The sequence below is a fragment of the Artibeus jamaicensis genome, unplaced genomic scaffold (assembly GCF_021234435.1).
Source record: "Artibeus jamaicensis isolate MK-2021 breed Jamaican fruit bat unplaced genomic scaffold, CSHL_Jam_final scaffold_847, whole genome shotgun sequence".
Classification (NCBI taxonomy): domain Eukaryota; kingdom Metazoa; phylum Chordata; class Mammalia; order Chiroptera; family Phyllostomidae; genus Artibeus; species Artibeus jamaicensis.
Genome location: NW_026522057.1, coordinates 13409906 through 13429627, shown reverse-complemented (window position 1 = coordinate 13429627; position 19722 = coordinate 13409906). Strand labels below are relative to the sequence as shown.

The 19722-nt window shown below is 55.7% G+C and overlaps 2 protein-coding genes across 16 annotated transcripts in view; one reads left to right on the top strand and one right to left on the bottom strand.

Moving 5' to 3' along the window:
• EPB41 (erythrocyte membrane protein band 4.1) overlaps window positions 1-4555 on the top strand; it is a 171506-nt gene extending 166951 nt beyond the window's left edge. For all 15 annotated transcript variants that reach the window (XM_037149213.2, XM_053660414.1, XM_037149207.2 and 12 more), the window contains 2 exons: window positions 912-1016; window positions 1692-4555. In XM_037149213.2, coding sequence (XP_037005108.2) covers window positions 912-1010 — 99 coding nt within the window. In that variant the 3' untranslated portion in view covers window positions 1011-1016; window positions 1692-4555. The remainder of the gene's footprint in view (window positions 1-911; window positions 1017-1691) is intronic.
• A 94-nt stretch (window positions 4556-4649) lies between these two features.
• Window positions 4650-8394, bottom strand: TMEM200B (transmembrane protein 200B). Its single transcript, XM_037149221.2, has 2 exons — window positions 8302-8394; window positions 4650-6294 (listed from the first exon to the last, which is right to left on the bottom strand). Exon 2 carries the CDS (start codon window positions 6272-6274, stop codon window positions 5351-5353), a length of 924 nt encoding a protein of 307 aa, XP_037005116.2. The 5' UTR covers window positions 6275-6294; window positions 8302-8394; the 3' UTR covers window positions 4650-5350.
• Window positions 8395-19722: the final 11328 nt, after the last annotated feature.

Genomic DNA, 19722 nt, shown 5'->3' with positions numbered 1-19722 from the left:
GATTTTTAAGAGCCAGAGTCAACAGGCAGCTGGTCAGATCTAGCTAGAATCCTTTTCAATGGTGGGGGGAGGTGTAGGGGAGGAAGTTGTCTCTGAGAATCGCTGTGCCCTGAGCTAGAGGCTCAGAAATGCGCAGCCTGAGGAAAGTGGTGGCTCCATTACTTTTCTTTCCCTCTGCTCCCTCTAGCTTTTCTAAAACAATCAAAACCCCTTCAAATGCTAACTAAAACAGGGTCTCTTCTCCCCAGAGTCTAAAAGACAGTATGGTAAAGAGGAAAGTTTGATGGGCTTAAGTTAAAACTTCTGTTGCATTGCTTACTAGACAATAACCTAGTGAAACACTAGGCACTTTAAGCACTGAACCTCAGTTTCCGTGTGTACAAAAGGGAAATAATGGTTTTTACCTTCATTCTTTGGGTGGCTGTGAAGACTAAGTATTCCGTGTAATGGTAAGTAATGTGGGTAGGGCGGTGCATGCCAGCAGGCCCTCCCGCGCCTCCTTCTTCTCCCTGCTTTAGTCAAAGACATCTCTCCCTCTTCGCAGCGTGCTGCTGTGTTTCCCTCGCCTATTCTGAACTTCCCAGTTACCTTTCGGTGAGCACAGCTTTTGGTTTGTCCTTTAGACTCACTTCCGAGTGGATCCTCTCAGATCCAGCAAGCAGGTGCCGCCATGGCCCCTGAAATCCCTCTCTGATTCCTCAGAGACAGCTCTGACCTTCCCTGTCTCTGTTCAGTCCAGGAGCTTCCCTGTGCAGATGCAGCGGTTAAGGTCATTATCAGCTTGACTTAGCCTAAACGCTGCCCCAGTTCGGCAGGCAGGATTGAATTTGCCAGAGAAGTGCTGTCCTGTGACCTCACTTCACCAGCCAGGCTGCTCTCTGCCTGACGGGTGCCCTTTCCGTCCCTCTCAGGTCCTCGTGCAGGCCATCAAGGAGGCAAAGGAGCAGCACCCAGACATGTCAGTGACCAAGGTGGTCGTCCATCAGGAGACCGAAATCTCTGAGGAATGAGCTCAGGTAGGGACTGTTCTTGCTGGGGCGGAGGGTGCTCACTTTCCCAGCCTCAGAAAGCACTGGGTGGGAACCCTGGCCCCTCTGGGAGCCGTCCCTCTAGAGGTGTCCGCTCTGGAGCTTGGTCCAGTGAAGGCAGAGGAGAGATTGATGAGGTGATTGAGTAGCTGGCCCCTGCTAAAGCAGCCAGGTCTCCTGTGTCCTCCTGCCCTTCCTTAGTGGTGGCAGCAGTGACGGGGTCGGGGTCGAGGAGACACCCCAGATGCGGATGCAAACTCCCCCCCACCTCCTGCTGTTCCAGCTCGCCTGCCTTCCAGTTCTCTGCTGCTCTGCTCTCTGCTGTCCCAGGGGAGGGCCGGCGGGGGAGAACAGAACCAAGAAAAGCAGGGCCAGGCTGTCTGGAAATGGAGGGGTTGGGGGAGAGGGAAGAAATGGCTGAAGTTCTCGGACCAGACTAGAGGGTTGAAAGCAGGGTGGCTGCTTTTTGGGAGACAGGGATCCAGATGAATTCATGCCTAAAAGCAGTTTACAGAAGATTTGAGGATGCTGTCAGTCGCCAGTCAGAACGGGGTGCTGTGAAGCCGCTCAGGCCTTGATTATAGTGTGGCCACAGGAGTTTGGTAATGGGACTGGGTAAGCCTTCTTTTCGGGATTTACCGACTTTGCTTTTCTGTCCTCTAGGAATCGTTTACCCCCAACTCCCTGCCCATCTCCCATCCGCGAGAAATGATCAAGAAGCTAAACTGCGATAGTCAGACTTTCAAGATTATTATAAACCACCAGAAAATTAATTTCATTTTCTATTTGGAGTTTATACCAACAGAGTCTTCTGGACATCACCGATCCTTTTGAATACCTTTTTCTATATTGTGATACCAGAGATTGCTCAACTTTTCACTGTCTGGACTGTTTTTAAAGAGCTTTCGGGTTTTCTATGGGGCGGTTTGTAATCCCTTCATTCAGTCCAGCCTCTCCCCATGTGTTTCCAACCCAGATACTCACCGGGCCCACAGGATTCCTCTGGAAATCCTCCAAAGCCTCCGTCCGCGTGTTGGGGGCAAAGCCAGCTTAATGGGGCTGCCCTGCTCCTCTTCTAGTTTTATGCCCTTTGGATGACAGTGGAAACTTCAAAGAGCAGCCCTTTCTCAGAGCCAATGATGTGACTTTACCAGAATGTCAGGCAGGGTGAGGCCCTGATCCACAGACCCCAGGAAAGTGTCCCTGTCCCTTTGTGGGGGTGGTTTCGGTGAGGCAGAGGCCTCTGCTGAGAATGTACTATTGCTTTTCCTTCCTCCCTCCTGTTCTTTCTTTTCGGAGCTTCTTTAGATCAGAGACGTAAGAAGTTGCTCAGCTCCATCTGATACTGTGAATGTTTGAACAGACTGTGGCCTTCACCTTCCTGCCCTCCCTCCCCTTTTACCTCATCAGAAGGAGTGGCTCTGCTAAGTGCTCCCCCACCTCCCATCTCAGGAGACCAAAACTCACGGAAAAATAGGCACTTTTGGCTAAGAGCACTAAAGGCACATTTTTAGTGGTGATGTGGGCAAAGAAAGCGAATGAGGTTTTTGAAAGTGTTTCTAGCTCTGGGCTGTGTGCCCCATACAGGGAATGGTGGGCAGTCCCTCAGTCAGAGCCTGCTAAGCAATATGTCCAGGTGCCGCCCCTGGGCCTCTTCTCTGACCCTGGGATGATGATGGGGAATGTGACTCGAGAGGAGGTTGTGATCCTTGACCTGTCTTCTTGCCACCAGCACCTGCCTGCAGACGCCCTTTTGGATTTTGGGGCAGGGAAGCGGGCTTTTGGGGGCCACTGTGCCCACAAGACCCCACATGCCCAGGTGTACAAGCACCAGCTCTGCCCATTCTCACTTCCCATCTGAGGGCTGTCGGTCAGGGTTTGTGGGCTTGATTTGTATGGTGGACTTGGGTTGAACTCTTTTGTTGTGGTTTGGTTTTGAAAATGAGGCCCGATGTCTCAATTCCACCATTCCAGGTCCAGATTTGGGGGCATTTTTATTTAGTGGGGCTTCTCTAATCTCCCAGCTTGCTCCCACAAACAGATCTGCCTGGAAATCCTTAGCATCCTAATTCTGGGACATCTGTGAATTCATGAGGCAGACAGTGGGTCAGAGGCCTGCCCCTGTGCTCCCCACGGCGGGAGCCCGCCGCCTGCGGCCAGTCTCTGCTGGCCAGTTCTGCTTTGGCAGGCGCAGGTGGTTTGAACTTACTTCAGGTGTGTGCATTTTTCTCTTAATAGTTATGTGAGATTGTTATGAAGCAACAGGCAGCCCTCCTGGGGAAGGACAGGAAGACCTCAGGTGGGATGCGTGGCAGGCTTGGGGAGGTAGTCCTGTCTCAGGAACAGACTGAGCGCCTGTGGGCATAGGTGTCAGTATGGATGGGCTTTCTGGTTGGTGCCCAAGCCTGGATGGTCCAGCTCGCATCAAACAAGCTTATGGAAGCTCACTTCCCAGTGGCAGGCAGTTGTGCTGAAAGGCACTGCGGCTCCCAGAGCTGGAACCTGCGGCACGAAGAGCACCGGGGAAAGAAAGCACAGCCAGTGCACTGGGAACCTGGCAGACTCGGTGCTGTCCAGAGCAGTGTGGCGGCTCAGAGCAGGGGCCACAAACCTGGGGCCACACCTTTCCCTCAGCTCTGTCACCAACGGGCTCCCCTTCTCCCTGCTTCCTTTCCTATGAACTGGACCAGGACATCTCTAATGCCCTTCCGGCACCGAGCAGTCATGATTTGGACAAGCTAGTGAGAGCGGGGGTCCTTCCCAGCCTCTTCCCCTCTCCTCCTTCTCTGGTAACAGATCTCGGGGTTGGGCAATAGTTTGGATGTTTCCTTCCTGCGGTTGTGTGTGTGTGTGCGCGTGTGTGAAGAAACACAGGCTCTGTCCGGGTGGGAAACAGAGGCAAGGGACTCGGCAGTGGTTTTCCTGAAGTGACTCAGACATATCACAGTAACAACTTTAGCTGCAACTTTATTTTTATTTCACTTGAGAAATAAAGACTTCCTCCAAGCCACATGAGGTCTCTGCCACCCACCCACTCACCAAGCTGGACCTGCGTGTATAAGCTGAGGGCCCCTGAAGCCGGACTGCAGGGACCTGTGGAGGCACCTCTGCCACCCTTCCCGGGCCCCCCGCCATGTGTTCTGCAGGACAGCTGAGGGTGACGGGACAGCAGCCACCTGGAGAGACGGAGCCAGAGCTCTGGCCTGACCGACACACGAAATACCTGCCCAGGACCCTGGCCCCAGGCTGGTGGTCATACCCATCTCTCAAATGTATTATTTTGGTGACAAAAATGAAGGAGCTTTGTAAAATTTTTAAAAATTATGAATCATATCAAGTAGTTGTTTACATTTCTCGACAAAATCGGAACTATGGCAGCAGAATCAAATTGGCAAAATTCTTAGGCTAAACAGGCAATAATGAGGTCTGCTGCTTTGGCCTTTCATAGGAAGAGAACCGTAGTGTTTAGATACGTGTTTGGTCTTGCTTCTTGTACTGCATTTTTCAATAAACTTTTAAAAAAAGGACTGAATCTGTGAGGATTGATTAACTTTTAAAGTTCTCTTCCCCTTTTGCTAAAGTAAACCACCATCAGCCAAAACGCAGCTTCAACACTGTATAAAACGACCTCTGAGAACGGGCAGGTGCTGTTTGCCAGCTGGAGGGACACGTTGCAGCATCGACCAGGACGGAGGAGAGCAGGGGCTCCTCAGACCTGTTTGGGGGGCCGGCCCTCAGCAGGAAGGCATTGGCAGTGGTGTAGCCCCATGAGGGTGCACCCCACATGGCTGAGGGGAAACAGGGACTGACGCGGTGGGAGCTGGGGGCTCAGTCCCCACCCCAGATGGCAGTGAAAAGTCTCGGCTCCCCCGTTGCCCATCTTCCTGGAGGCCGGAACCCAGTCGCCACTGCCACCTCGGAGGAAGCCTGTCCCAACCTGCAACATCCCCATCTACCTTCCAAGTCTTGAGGGTTCTTGCCCACAGCTTCGGGTTTGCCAAGACACCAGGTGCATCTCCCGAGTACCCTGGCCTGGAGCACCAGCCCCCTCAGGTACCTGTTCAGGGCTAAGGCCACTTTGGAGGTTGAAGGAATTCCTGAGGCCGAGTCCCGCTGGTCTCCAGAATCCACATCAAAACACATTCCAGCGAGTGGAACCTTGTGCAGTTGGCACTTCTCTGCCCACATGCAGGTCAGGATGCCTCCTCACCAGCGACTGTGGCCGGAGCATCCATTCCCCAGTCTGGGGTACGCTGAAGCGCTGGTCCTGTTACCATGGTGCGGTGCGCGGTGCAGCCTCAGAGCAGGCCACCCCCTGCGGCTCAAACCCGAGCCCCCAGGTCCCCGCCCCCTCCCAGCTGGGCATAGCCCTCCAGACTGAGGCGATCCAGCCGCGGCCAGCTGCGGTGAGCACAGTCCCGAGTAGCCGGGGCCCCAAGCAGGAGCTCCCCGAGGCCCAGATCCAGAGACTTGGAGTGTTCGATGCAGGAGCCAGAGGGCTGCACGGTGATGATCACATGGCCAGTCTGGGTCCGCGGACCCCAAGGTGGGGGCAGCCCCGGGCCCTTCAGCGGGTAACTGTTGAGCAGGGCAGGTAGCCCTAAGCGAGGATTAGCAGGTTCTGAACGCAGACTCCGCACTGACGGGACAGGTGAGGTGCCCCGACGTGGGGATAGGTCCCAACTTTCTGGTTCCGCGCAGCCTAGGGCTGGGGGAGTCCTTGGGCCGGGGCTGGGGAGCAGAGCAAAGTCCCAGCCGGGGCCGTCGGGGGGCCGGAGCGCCTGAGCCCGCAGTGCCCCCTGGCGAAGCCGTTTGGTCTCCAAGTCGCGGTTTTCGTAGAGCAGCGTGTTGGCGCAGATGAACACGAACAGGCCCACGCCCATGACCACGGGCCCGAGGAGCCGCAGCCGCTCGTGCGGGCCGTGGGCCCGGCCGGCCCCGCGACCCTCGCGTCGCAGCTCGCTCACCGGCGGCGCGCTGGCATTGGCAGCCCGGGGCCCCGGGGCCCCCGCGCGGTGCGGCCAGTAGCCGGCCACCGCGATGCCCATGCCCACCAGGACCACGAGCGCCCCCAGCGCCGCGAACGCCCCCGACGGCGAGCGCAGCCGCAGCCGCGCCCGCACCCGCAGAGGCTCCGGCGGGGAGCGCGGGCGCCGGCGGCGGCCCAGGCGGCGGCCCAGGCGAGAGACGCGGCCCTCGGGGCTCCTCCGGGGCTCCACGCGGTCTCCGGGGCTCCCGGCTGTCATCTCGCCTTCGTCTGCGCGCTCTGCGGGGAGAAGACGGGAGGCAGGGGCTGAACCGACGGGCCTAGTGGCGGAGCGCCGCGTTGGGGACGCGGATCCGGGAGGGAAGATCGGGCTGCCTCGCCCAGGACGCTTGGAGATCCCTGGCGGCCACCCCCGGATTTTCCCGGGCTGCCAGGCAGGGAGCCGCCCCCACTCCGGTTTTCCGCAGCCGTGCTCGGAGCCAGGGCCGCGCGGCAGAAGCCCGAGTTGGCCGGGCCTGCGGGCGGAGAGGAGGGAGGGGGGCGCCCGCGGCTGCCTGGCGCATCCCCGGCTGCAGGGCTCCGACCGCCGACGCCCTCTCCGCCAACCCGCGGTCCCGAGCCCCGGGAGGTGCGGGGGCCCCGCAAACGGTGTCTGCAGGGTAAGTCCCGCCCGGGCGCGACCTCGCCCCCGCACGTGGCAGCGCCGTAGTAAAGGGGGTGGGGGAAGGCAGACCGCCCGGGCCGCCGGAGTCCCTCGCGCGCGGGCCCCTCTTCCCCACGCTGCGCTTTACATACCGCAGCGTAGGAAGGAGGGGGTGTCAGCGACTCCTGACTCTTCCTGCCCGCCCCCTCCTCCTTCCACCCTCCTCACTCGGCAGTGAAGCTGCAGCAGGAGAGACGTGAGCAAGGCTCCAGGAAGACCCCTCCGGCCATGACTAGCGGTAGACTTTGCCCAGGATTTCTTTGAACTCCACTCAAAGAGGCCGCCCCCCCCTCAACCCGCACCGCCGCACCCCGCCCAGCAGCCAGGCTGTGGCCGGCAGGAAGGCAGGGGTTCCGGGGCCAGGCGCAGGCCTTGTCCGCTGGACTCCCCTCCTGGCTCTCCGCTCGGCCCGGACAAGGCTGTTCCCAGGTTGCAACGTTTCCAATTCGGGCTCCTCTGGATGAATCATCCCCCTTTCCCGCCGCCCGGCCTTCTCTGCGGCCTCCTCTGTCCGAGGCCTCAGTGGCCCGGGTCCCGGCCGGTGCAGCACCGCCCCTGCTCCTAGGGCCGCCCCAGGGTCCGGGCGCCGGGCTCCAGTCCCTCCCGCTGCTGGTCCGGCGCGGCCCGGGGACTGGACCCGGGCCGGGGCAGGAGTAACCGGGCTGCGTGTGGTGTGTGGCCCCCAAGGAAGCGAGGGTGTAGGAAGAAATGCCCGCTCAGGCGCCCCGGGCCGCAGGAGAGGGGGGCGAGGACTTTTCTCGACCCCGTGGTGTATCCTCCCAACCCCAATTTGGTTTCTAAACGGCTCCAGCGCTGGAACTCGCCCCAAGGCCCCAGCGGGGAGGCCTTGCTACCCTATCCACTCCCCATCCGCACCCCAGAAGCTCAAAGCAGGACACCCATCCCCGCCCCCGAAAGGAGAGCTGAAAGCCCCGGGCCTAGCACGGAGTAGCAGCGTCCGCCGCGTCCACAGCCTGCTTTTCACAGATGGCAACTGTGGCCGAGCGGAGCCTGAGGCGGTCACGCCGCCATAGGAGGCGGGGGGCTCCACCAGGACCCGACGCCGGGCCTCGGGACCCAGCTCAGCGCTGGGCACTTCTCCGCACAGCCACGGAGGGTCCCGGCAGGGGGCGAGGCCCGTTACCCACTTGTGGCTGAGTGTGAAGCCCTCTCCGCAGCCCCAGGCCGGAGAAGGGACCGTCGCGCCCCGGGTTAGAGCTAGCGCCCCGGCGCCAACTCGAGGGAAGTCACCCCGAGCCCCCGCGCATCCCTGCGGGAGGGAGTCGGAGGCGTCCAGAGAGGTGGGGGCGGGCTCCGAGACCCCGAGGCTCGAGGGTGTGAGTCGACGCTGGGGACCCCCGAGGGGCCAGCACTGGGCGACACGGTCCGAAGGTCCCAGGTCGCGGGAAGTTCTTCGGCGCCAGGTCCCGGGCACTTTGGAATCCGCCTCCGCCCGCGTCCGCGCTTCAGTCCCGGAGAGAGGGAGGACCCGGCTCCCGCCCGCCCGCGTCTTTGCGGAGGGAGGAGCCGAACAGAAAGTTGGGAAAAGTGAGGAACGAACCCCGGGGCCCTGGTTTGCTCACCTGGCACCCGGGTGGGTCCGGGTCTGGGTCCGGGTCCGGGTCCGAGTCCGGGTCCGAGTCCGCTCGCCGCGACTCGCGGCGCCGCCGCGCTCTCCTCGGAGTCCGGGGCCCGGCCCCGCCCCCGCCCCGCCCCGCGCCGCCCGGGCCCCGCCCTCCGGGAGTCCCCGGGCCGCTCGGGGCCGCGCCCCGCCGGGCCCCGCCACTGGAAGAAGCGACAACTCCGGTCTGCGGGTGGCAGGTAGGTGCGGCGTGCACGCGCGGAGACCCGGCCCGAGTCCCCCGCTCAGTCCGCAAAAGCCTGGGAGGGCGCCCTCTCCCCGCGGGAGGGAACCGGCAGCCCCCCGCCCTGCTCCGCGGCCCGAGGGGTCGGAGGCCGCGCTCCGTCCCGCGCCTCCCGGGTGCCCTCGGCCCGGGCGCCGGGGAGGGGACTCGCGGGGGCTCCGAGAGCCCGCTGGCCCCCAGCGCCGTCCCGGGAGCTGCCCGGAGGAGGCGGCCCGCGTTCCTGCTCCGCCAGCTTTTCCGCGGTCCGACCTCACTGCCTTCGCCTGTGAAATGGGCAGAGGGCGTCCGCCGCCCGAGGCGCCGAGGGCGGGGCGCAGAATCGCGGGCGCGGCGGGTCCTCCCTGCGGGCGCTCGGGGACCAGTCGTCGCGGCGGGCGTGGGGGTGCGGGGACTCGGGACGAGCCCAGAACCGAGGGAATCAAATGCGGGGTCGCTCGGCCCCCCACGCCCCCTAAGAAGATGCGTCCGGTCCGGAGGCGGTGGAGGGCGGCGCTCGTCCCGAAGCGGGAGCGGGGCACCGAGGACCGCGGACCGGCCTGAAGGGGGCGACTCCGCTTTCGCGCCCCGCCCGCCCCCAGAGGCAAGAATGTGGCGCAGAGCGCGGGGGTCGGCCGGCGGCCCAGTTTCCATGATGCTGGGGGCGGGCTCAGAGGAGGGGGGCGCGGGGGGCTGCCAGGTTCCGTGCCGCCCCCCCCTCGCTCCCGCAGCCCCGCCGGGCCCCTCGGGAAGAATTTCCGGCCTGGGATTGATTAGAGCGCGCCCCTCCCCCGCCGCCCAGACCCCCCGGCACGCGGGCGCGAGGGGCGGGGTGTGGGAGGTAATGAGACCCGGCTGTGCGCCCCGGGCTGAGACGGGAACTGGAGGACGTCGCCGGCCTGGGCCACGCCACCTCCCAACGCGTGGCAGAGCGGGTCCCGAAGCCTTCAGGGCACAGCTAAGTCTGGAACACCGGCTCCTGCCCTCCGGCTCGGTCGAGAGGAACTGGGGCTGACACTGGCGCTCCCGGGGACCCCCTCTCCCAGCCCCTGGGGACCAGGCATCCTCGGCCACCCGTGGGAGCAGAGCCTCCTCGGGTGGACCGACCTGGAGATCACCGGTGCTCGCAGGAGGCCACCGCGGGTGGGGCTGAGCCCAGTCTCCAGGGTTGCCCTCTGCGGCCAGGTCCTCCTGCAGCCCACGTGGGACTGGGGGCTCCATTGGCCTGAGCTGGGAAGAGAATGCCCTCAGCTCTCCGCCTGGGCTGCTGTTTTCGCCCCATCGAGGCAGCAGCCTCCTTCCTGCCTCCTCCCGCCTCCCGACACCTCCTTTGCTTGAGACCCTCAAATGGACCGGGTATTTCACCCACCCGATGCACATTGACTCACTGCACTCTGCCCTCCGCCCTCACAGATTCCTTCCTCCTGCTCCCTCAGTCACTGCTCTTCCCGGGGACATCAACTCTGGAGGCCAGGCCTGGACTGCCTGGCTGTCCTCGTGTTTCCCACTTGTTTTTCCTGCCTGTCCCTCCTGGCTTCACCCCCTCCCTGGCCCCCTCTCCCCGCCCCCCCCCCCCCGAGTTGAGGCTCCTCCATCCCGGGCCCACAAGCCCAGCCTCACTACTAGCCAGACAACCTTCCGGGAAGTCTCCCTGGACCCAGTAACCCTTGGCCATTCCTGTCCCTCCTGTTCACCTTCGGTGAAGAGCCCCACTGCCCCCACCTCCGAGGCTAGCTACAACAGGGGTCACCTGCAGCTCCTTCCTCTTCCCCTTGCATTAAGTTCCCAGACCCTGTCCTTTTGATCTGGAATTAGCCACCTTCTCCCTGCCCCAGGGAGCTAGCTGTCCTGCAGGCAGGCTGTGCAGAGGGACACTGAGTATCTCTACCCTGAATCTGAACCCACCTCTCACTCCCTGCTTAAAACCCTCAGTGGCTCCCCATTGTGGTCCAAGTGGAATTTAAAATCCCTTCTCACTTCCACAAACTGGCCCCTGCCCCTCTCACACGTGCCCTTCCTGGGCAGCGGGACTTGTTTCCACCCTCCGATCTATGCTCTGATGTCCCCTGATTGTTCCTTTGGCTCCTGCTCATCCCTCAGACCCTCTCTGGCCCCTAGGCCAGGCCAGCCCCTCCATCACACACCCTGGCGGTGCTCAGGCACACCGAGGTCCACTTCCTTTGGAAGTTGGAAACTAAATCCGCTTCCCATCTGTGCCGCCCTGCCCTGAGCTGGAAGGGGCAGGAGTGGATCTGGCTTGCTCAGCCCTGGAGTCCAGTGCCCAGCGGAGTGCCTGCCCACAACTGGCCCTAGACTGGCCTGTGTCTCCCCCACCCCCAGGCCCCTTCCTACTCTCTCTCCCTCCCTTAGCCCCACGCAGATAGCAGGAGAGAAGACTCGGCTGTCTGCATCTGTTTCCCCATCTGTCAAAAAAAAAAAAAAGTGATGGGGAGATAATATTTAACTCCCAGCGTTGTTTTGAAGATTACATAAGAATACTCATATTCAGTCCTGGCCAGGTGGTTCAGTTTTTTTTAGTTAAGTCCTGTGCACCAAAATGTTGCAGGTTCGATCCTTGGTCAGGGCACATCCCTAGGTTGTGGGTTTGATCCCCAGTCGGGTGCATATAGGAGGCAACCAGTGGGTGCTGCGCACTCCCCCCTGCCACCCCCAGCCTCTCTCTAAAATCAGCACATCCTCAGGTGATGATTATAAAAATGCACATGTCCAACATCCGGCACAAAGTGGACAGGTGTCCGCCAAACAGCGGCTCCCTCCTCTGACCTCCAGGCCTCAGGCTCAGGGAGTAGTGTTTAGGGCTGTAGAAACCTTCCCTGGGCCTGTTCTGGGTGGTGGGGGGAGAGAAGAGTCCCCTTCCCTCTGTATAACCTCCTTTAACTTCCTCGAGAGCTCTAGGGAGTCCATGTTAAGCCCGGTTTCCAGAGGAGGAAACTGGCTCAGAGAGGCAGACCGGCCGCCCACAGACACACAGCCAGACCGAGCAGTGCCTTCCCACTCTGAGAGGGATGCCCACTGGGCCTGCTTGTGTGGGCCGCAGTCACCTCACTGTTGGGACACCGATTGCCTCCTGAATCCGTGCTGGCCTCTGTGTGACCTGGACTCTCACTTCTGAAGGAGGGGCCTGGGCGCGTCGTGCCCCGGGGACCAAGGTGGTCAGTGTTTCTCCCTACGCTTCTCTGTGAAAGCAGGGATCCAGGCACAGTGACCCTTGTGTCCCTCCTTACCTGAGGCTCCATGTCCTCTCCGGGAGCCACCATGGGGAGGGAGCGTCTGTCATCTGCATGTCTCCACCTCACCTGGGGCATGGAACAAGCGGCACTGGTCTGGAAATTCACCTTCTCTCGCCTCTACTTTAGGAACAACCTGGCTGGTCCTGGGCTTCCTGCCAGAACCCCAGGGGTTTCTAAAACCATCCCATGTCAGGGCTGCCCTGGTAGTGCTCGGGACACAGCCCTGTGCCCAAACGGCCCCACCAGAGCGACCACACACTCAGCTGAGAACTGAGATGCTGGCTCAGGGGGCAGAGCGTGGCTGGGTCCCAGTTCGGATTATGCTGCTCAGTCATTCCCCTAGGTGACCTGGGGCATGTCACGGCATTCCCTCACAGCTTCTGCCTCTGCAGTTTGTCCTGCACCGGCAGGACTGGTGTGCTGATTCAGAAAGTGATTGGCAAGGAGAATCCAGAACCCCATTTCGAATGCTTTCTTTTCTGGGGGCAGATACCAGTGTGTAGCGACCTGACCGGGTTGACCTGGCTAGTGGCATTTCCCATTGCGTGTCAGGGTCACAAGAGTTCCCCATAGTTACCAGGTCCCATCCAAGGTTCAGGCCCTCGGAGGATTCTGAGATGTGAACGTTAAATCCGTGCCCCACCCCGTGGAAGCTCTGAGCTGGGCCACTGGGCTTCTCACCTGGTGTCTCTGGGCCATGGCAAAGCCCTTCAGGAGGATGAGTCCCTGTCTCCATTGTTCTCCCCAGCCCAGAAAAGAGAAGAAGGCAGAGGCTGGGTGACACTGGGAAAGTCAAGGAGATGAGACCCTCCTGGGGGACAGGGCAAGGCCAGCCTCCTGCCCCCGATCCCTAGGCTGAGGGACAGCAGTGGGAATGTCCAGGTCTGGTCGAACTCTATTGACCACCAAGCCCTTTATATCTGTTACCTTCCTAAGTGTGCACGGCCACCCTGAACATGAGGTGCCGCTATCATGTGTGTCACACATGCGGGATGGAGCTTCCCCCTGTTTAGGCCTGTGGGGACTATCTCTCCATCTACCTATTGGTCACCCTCTCCTGTAGAGAACAGCTCTCAGATCACATGGTCTAGTTTCTCCCACCCCTTCGCTGCCAACCCTGTACTGGTCCCAGTCCTGTCTGTAACATGGGATCAAATGCCAGCTTCCAGAGGTCTGAATAAAGTCCTTTGTAAACATAAAGACTAAAGAGGCCCAGAGAGGGTGGCTGGCATGCCCAAAGTCACACAGCTTGTGATGGGTCAGTTCACTCTTCCCCATCTAAGTGAGGCAGGACTCTAGTTCCAGGGAGTAACCCCCTGCCTCCCAGCAGTGCCCAGAGTTTAGGACCCAGGCCCCGAGGCCAGGGCAGCAGAAGTATGCCCAAGACACAGCAATGGAAACGTAGAGCTTCTAGACTCAGAGACGTCTGGACACCAAAGGCAGGCGGAGTCACTGCCAGGGTCGGCCTGGCGCCACCTGGAGGCGAGGCTCTGAACCTGCGCCGCCGGGCTCTTTTTCCTCTGCGCGGAGGCCCGCACTGCCCACCTGGGGCCCACGCCTGCCCGCCTCTCCCTTCGGGCCCGGAGCACCGCCGCATTTGCCGCGGGGACTCAATCCCGCCTCTCCACCGACTCCCCACGGGAGGCTCCTGGGCCTTACGTGTCCCCCTCGGGCCCCATCCAGAACCTAGGGTCACCGGCCTTCAGGCCTTTCGGATGCGCTCCCCTGGCACAATGCAGGTCGCCTACGACAGAGGGATTCCGCTGGAGGTCAGGGTGCGCGAGAAAGGGCACAAAACTGTGTGGTGGACTGTAAGGGACGAAGCTGTGGGAGTGGAAGGCGGAGTCAGACCAGCGTGGGAGTCCCTGCGAGGAGCTGCAGCAGCGGGCCCTCTGTAATCCTCCAGGCGGCCCAGAGAGGGCAGCACCGCCCCCATCCGGCCATGCCGACCGGAAACGTTTGTACAGACACCTGGTAATAGCCAGAGCTGGGCTGGACCCCAGGACGGCTTGATCTAAGCGCGAACTCTGGTCTCAGAGGACTTGCCCCAGGCTCTCGAGGCCGGCCTGGTCCCGTGCTTGGGGATTCGGCCCTGGCCTGCAGAAGTTGGCGTTTTTAGCAGACAGCCGTGCGCCCTTTGATGTTCGTGATGCCTGTATCCTCAGGTGAAGGGGTCGGGAGGCCTTCGGAGCTCCCTCACAAGTGCCCTCTCCTCCTTCCTTCGCTTCAAATGCTGGGCGATGCAGAGAGCAGCTGGACCCAGGGACATGGGCACCAGCGCAGCTTTGTGGCACATTTACAAACGAGGAGGTCGAGGCCAAGGGCACCACTCACCTAGCCCTTACTCTAAGCCAGGCTGGTATGATTGACATTGACCTCATCTCCTGCAGGTTCAGGGGTGAAGTGACTCCAGACCAGCTCTCTCTGCCTCCAGGCCTTCTCAACAGAGTAGGGAGACAGGGGTATGAATTTTACAGTTGAGAACACTATGGTACAGAGATTTTAAGTAACTTGTCCAAGGTCACACAGCAAGAAGGTGTTGAGAGCCACCCCCTTCCTGGAATCTCTCATTTCCTCACCTGTAAAATTCGGGCAATACACTGACCTTAGGAGGCTCCTGTGAGCCCCAGTTTACTTGCCACGGGCAAAACCTCTCCATTGTGCCTTGGGCGTGGTCAGAACACACAGTATTAGATCATTTACTTGGTCTCCTACTGACATTTCCCAGGAACCTTATGTCCCTCATCATATTCCAGGAGCCAAAAGATGAGAAAATGTCCTCAGATAGTCGCTGGTCCTGGCAGAGTTTCTTCACAGGACACCAGTGCCTCCAATCATTCAGCTAGTGTACCCCTGCCTGGGACCCCTAGCCATACGTCAGTGACGTCATTGGGTCCAGCACAGGTTTCTGGTTTAGAAGAACCACCAATGATGCTTCAAGAGGCTTTTGGAGTCTCCTGCGGAGAGGTAGATGCCTCAGCGAAGGCACTGAGGTGACTCAGACCATGGGAAGCGTCTACGGCCAACTTCCCGGCAGCAAAATGAAAACCACCGCCAGGCCCTAGTCCCTGCTGTGTGTGGTCCTGACCATTTCGGTGTTCAGGTAATTTGACTCTTCCCGATAAAGATCATTCACTAAATGATATTCAACATGTAAACCTTTGTAAGCTTTTCCATAGAAATATCTCCACCTGCTGTGGCTCAGTGCATTGACTGCCAGCCTTCAAACTGAAATGTCCCCAGTTCAAGTCTGTCAAAGCACATGCCTGGGTTACTGGCCTGGGTCCCCAGTTCAGGGTGTGTGAGAGGCAACCAATTGATGTTTCTCTCCCTTTCTCCCTCTTTTGTCTCGCTCTTAAAATAAATAAAATCTTTAAAAAAAACCTTAGGAATGGGGTTTAGAATTGTGTACCAGAGCAGTGCGTGCAGAAGGCCTTCGAGGTGCTTGAGACTGGGTCTGTGAGTGTCTGTCAGACTCGATGGCTCCCCCTGTTGGCAGTATGAAGACCTTTGTACTGGGTGCTCTTCTCTTTGTTTCAGTTGCCCCCTCAGGGTGAATGCCCCAGAGTGAGAGTACTAGCTGCTTTCTCTTAGGTTTCTCTGTCATTCCGGGTGATTTATGGCCACCGGTTCAGAATTAGTGGGGCTGCTGGGGGTGGGGAGGTAGGAGCTCATAATAGATACCAGGTGTAAATAATACCGAATGGTTGTTCCAATTTGCATTTCTTTAGGAATACCCTGAGGTTCTTAATAGACTCTCAGAAACACCAGGGGTTCCTGGGAAGTATGACTTGAGAATATGTATTCTATCTTGTGAAAGAAGGAATTTAATTCCAGTGGGATCTGATTGAGCCTTCACTTGCCTTTCAGTAAAACTCTTTTTGTTGTGAGTATAAAACCAGAATGTCCAGCTCAGTCCACTTTCATGAAGCAACCGCCCAGCCGGTCCTCCTCTCTGGTCCGGAAACAGAACACGGCCCGATTCGAGAAGGCCTGGCAGGGTCCTCTCCCATGGCTGCCTCCTCCCTCATCCAAAGGAGCAAGCTATTCTGACCTCTAATATTATAATTTAGTGTTTTGTTTTTTTAAACAGTGAATTTTTAGTTTGGCTGTTTTAAAAGTTTATGTATGTGAAATTTAAGTTCTTGCCCCTTTGTGTCTGGCTTCTTTATGTTTGGGAGATTCACCCACGTGGCTTCGTGTCTGTAGTTTGCTCTTTTTCACCTACACAGTCCTCTGTTGTAGAAATGTACCGCAACTTGTCCCCGTGACGTTTGAAAAGACTTTTGGGTTGTTTCTAATTTTGGGCTATTACAAATAAGGCTGCTAAAGACATTCTTGTGCATGCCATTGGGGTTTGGTGCCCAGCGTGGCTTATACACTTCGGTACAAGTCCTGGGTTTGTGTCTCTTTGACTCGCCTGGTGTGTTGAAATGAAGTACCTGCATTTTAAATCCTGGGATTTTTGCCTTGTATAGCTGCACTGAGCATGCGTTAAGTGTATGTGGCTTTTAGCACTAAAAATAAAGCTCTGTAACTAGCTGAAGCTTCTTAAAGAGAAGTCCCATGTCTGGTTCATCGGGTTTATCTTGGAATCCTCCAGGCCGACACCAGATGTCGCAATTGTGTAGCTGACGTTTGTCAACGTGACTGACTGCTTCCTCCCAGTTTCCTACTTCTACTTCGGGGGAGTGGGGCAGCTGAGGGAATCAGACTGTCCTTTCTGTATTGAATTGCCTTTGCTCCTTGTGGAAGGTTGGTTAAACACTATTTGTGTGGGTCTATTTCTGGGCTCTCTATTCCGTTCCATTGATCTATCTTCTCTATTCTTTAGCCAATACCACACTGACCTGATTCCTGAATCTCACAGTGAGCCTTGAAGTTGAACAGCATCAATCCTCTGACTTTGTTCTTCAGTGTTGTGTTGGCTGTTCTGGGTTGCTTTGTTTGGGTTTTTTCTCTTTCGCCTTTTCATATAAACTTAAAAATCAGTTTAATAGCCACAAAATAACTTGCTGGCATTTTGATTGGGATTGTATTGAATCTATGGCTCAAGTTGGAAAGAACTGACAGTTTAACAGTATTGAGTCTTCAAATCCATAAACATGGAATCTCCTTCCATTTATGTAGACCTTTGATTTCTTTTACCAGAGAGCTGGTATGTATTTTGTTAGGTTTATACCTTAAGCAATGCAAATGGTACTGTTTTTACCTTCAAATTTTAATTGTTCATTGCTGTACATAGAGAACAATTGACTTATATATTAATCTAGTATTCTGAAAACTTGCTGTAATTGCTTTAGTTTGGGGAATTTTCCTCTTGATTCTTTGGGACTTTCTATAGAGTAGATTATGTAGTTTACAAATAGTTTTTCTTCCTTCCTAATATGTTTACCTTTTATTTCCTTTTCTTGTCTTATTGCATTAGCTGGAAAGTCCAATATCATGTTGAATAGGAGTAGTGAGAGGGGATGTCCTTGCCTGGTTGCTGCTCTTAGGGGAAAACCATCTATTTTCTCACAATTATGTATGATGTTATCTGTAGGTCTTCTGTAGATTTCTTTACCAAGTTGAGGGAAACTACTCCTAGCTTGCTGAGTTTTTACTATGAACGAGTGCTGGGCTTTCAAAAATGCTTTTGCTACATCTAGTGATATGCTCATGTCATTTTTCTTCTTTGCCCTGTTCCCGTAGTAGATTACATTAATTGGTTTTTGAATGAACTGTCTTGCATACCTGGAAAAAACTGCAATTGGTCTTGGTGTATACTTTTTAATTTTTTAATTATATTTTATTGATTATGCTATTACAGTTGTTCTAATCCCCCCCTTTAGCCCCCCCCCCCCCCACACACACACTGTTCATGTCCATGGATCATGCATATAAATGCTCTGGCTACTCAGTTTTCTATATTGCTCTCTACATCTCCATGGCTATTCTGTAACTACCTATTTGTACTTAATCTCCTCACCTCTTCACCCCAAGGCCCCCTGCCATCTGGCAACCATCAAAACCCTAGCCATATCTATATAACTGTCTCTGTTCTAGTTTGCTAAGTTTGTTTTTTAGATTCAGTTGTTAATAGATAGGTATTTATTTCCACTTTATTGTTCATAGTTTTGATCTTCTTTTTCTTAAATAAGTCCCTTTAACATTTCAAATAATGGTTTGAAGATGATGAACTCTTTTAGTTTTTTTCTTGTGTGAGAAGCTCTTCATCTGCCCTTTGATTCTAAATGATAGCTTTGCTGGGGAGAGCAGTCTTGGCTGTGGGTCTCTGCTTTTCATGACTTTGAATATTTCTTGCCAATCCCTTCTTGCTTGCAGTTTCTTTTGAGAAATCAGCTGACAGTCTATGGAAACTCTCCTGTAGGTAACTAACTTCTTTCCTCTTGCTGCTTTTAAGATTCTCTATCTTTAATGTTTGCAATTTTAATTATGATGTGTCATGGAGTGGGCCTCTTTGCATCTATCTTGTTTGGCATTCTCTGTGTTTTCCAGATTTGCACGTCTGTTTCCTTCACCAAATTAGGGAAGTTTTCTTTCATTATTTTTTCAAATAGATTTCAAATTTCTTGCTTTCTCTTCTTCTGGTACCCTTGTGAAGTGAATGTTGGAATGCTTGAAGTTGTCCCAGAGGCTGCTTACACCATTCTTGGTTCTTTTTTGCATTCTTTTTTCTCTGTTCTGATTAGTTGGTTTTTGCTTCCTTATGTTCCAAATCATTGATTTGATTCTTGGCTTCATTCATTCTACTGTTGTTTTCCTATAAATTGTTCATTTCAATTAGTATATCCTTCATTTCCGACTAGATCCTTTTTATACTCTCAAGGTCCTCACTAAGTTCCTTAAGCATCCTTATAACCAATATTTTGAACTCTGCATGATAGATTGCTCATCTACATTTTGTTTAGTTCTTTTTCAGGAGTTTTGATGTTTTCATTTGGGCCATGTTGCTTTGTGTCCTTGTTTTGGCAGCTCCCCTGTAACTAATTCCCTGTTTGTTTCCATGTATTAGGTAGAGCTGCTATGACTCCCTATCTTTGTAGCATGGCCTATATAGTAGGTGACCTGTAGGGTCCAGTGGCACAGCCTCCCCTATCGCCCAAGCTGAATCCTCAAGGTGCACCCATTGGCTGGGCTGAGAACACCATCTTCTTGTAGTTGAGCCTTGATTGCTTGGCTCAAGCAATCAACAGATTTACCCAGGCTGGGCAGCTCCGAGGATAGGCTATGACCACTGACCACCAATGTCCAGCCTCTGTGGAGGATCAGCTGTGCAGGAGCAGGAGTTTCCAGGGTGGTGCAGGCCAAGGTCAGCCCCCACCTGTGTTCTGCTCGGAGCCACCCTGCATGAGCTATTGTATAATTCCTCACATATATCATTGGATTCTACTTGCTAATATTTTAAATCTGTGTTCATGAATATTGGTCTATACTTTTCTTGTAATGTCTTTGTCTGGTTTTGATGGTGGGGTAATGCTGGTGTAATAAGATGAGTTAGGATTAATCTGCCAGTCCATTGCTCTCCTATGTACAGCAATGAACAATTAGAATTCAAAACTAAATACCACTTACCCTAACACCCTTCAAAAATGCATTACTTAGGTATCCATCTAAAAAAATATGTACAAGATTTCTGGTGAAAGAAATCAAAGATCTCCTACTACTCTGCTTCTATTTTCTGGAAGATACTGAATATTGATTTAATTTTTTCCTTAAATGTTTGGTAGACTTCACCAGTGAACCATTTGGGCCCAGTGCTTCTAGAGTTATTCTCTCTTAGTTCTGGTAGAGCATTTTTCAAGGAATTGTTCCATTTCATCTAGACTACCAAATTTGTGGGGATAAGTTGCTCATAACATTTTTATCCTTTTAATGTACACAGGATTAGTAGTGATATGGCCCCTTT

Excerpts from the sequence above, each read along its gene's own strand:
- TMEM200B (XM_037149221.2), bottom strand. The coding sequence starts at position 6,274 with ATGACAGCCGGGAGCCCCGGAGACCGCGTGGAGCCCCGGAGGAGCCCC.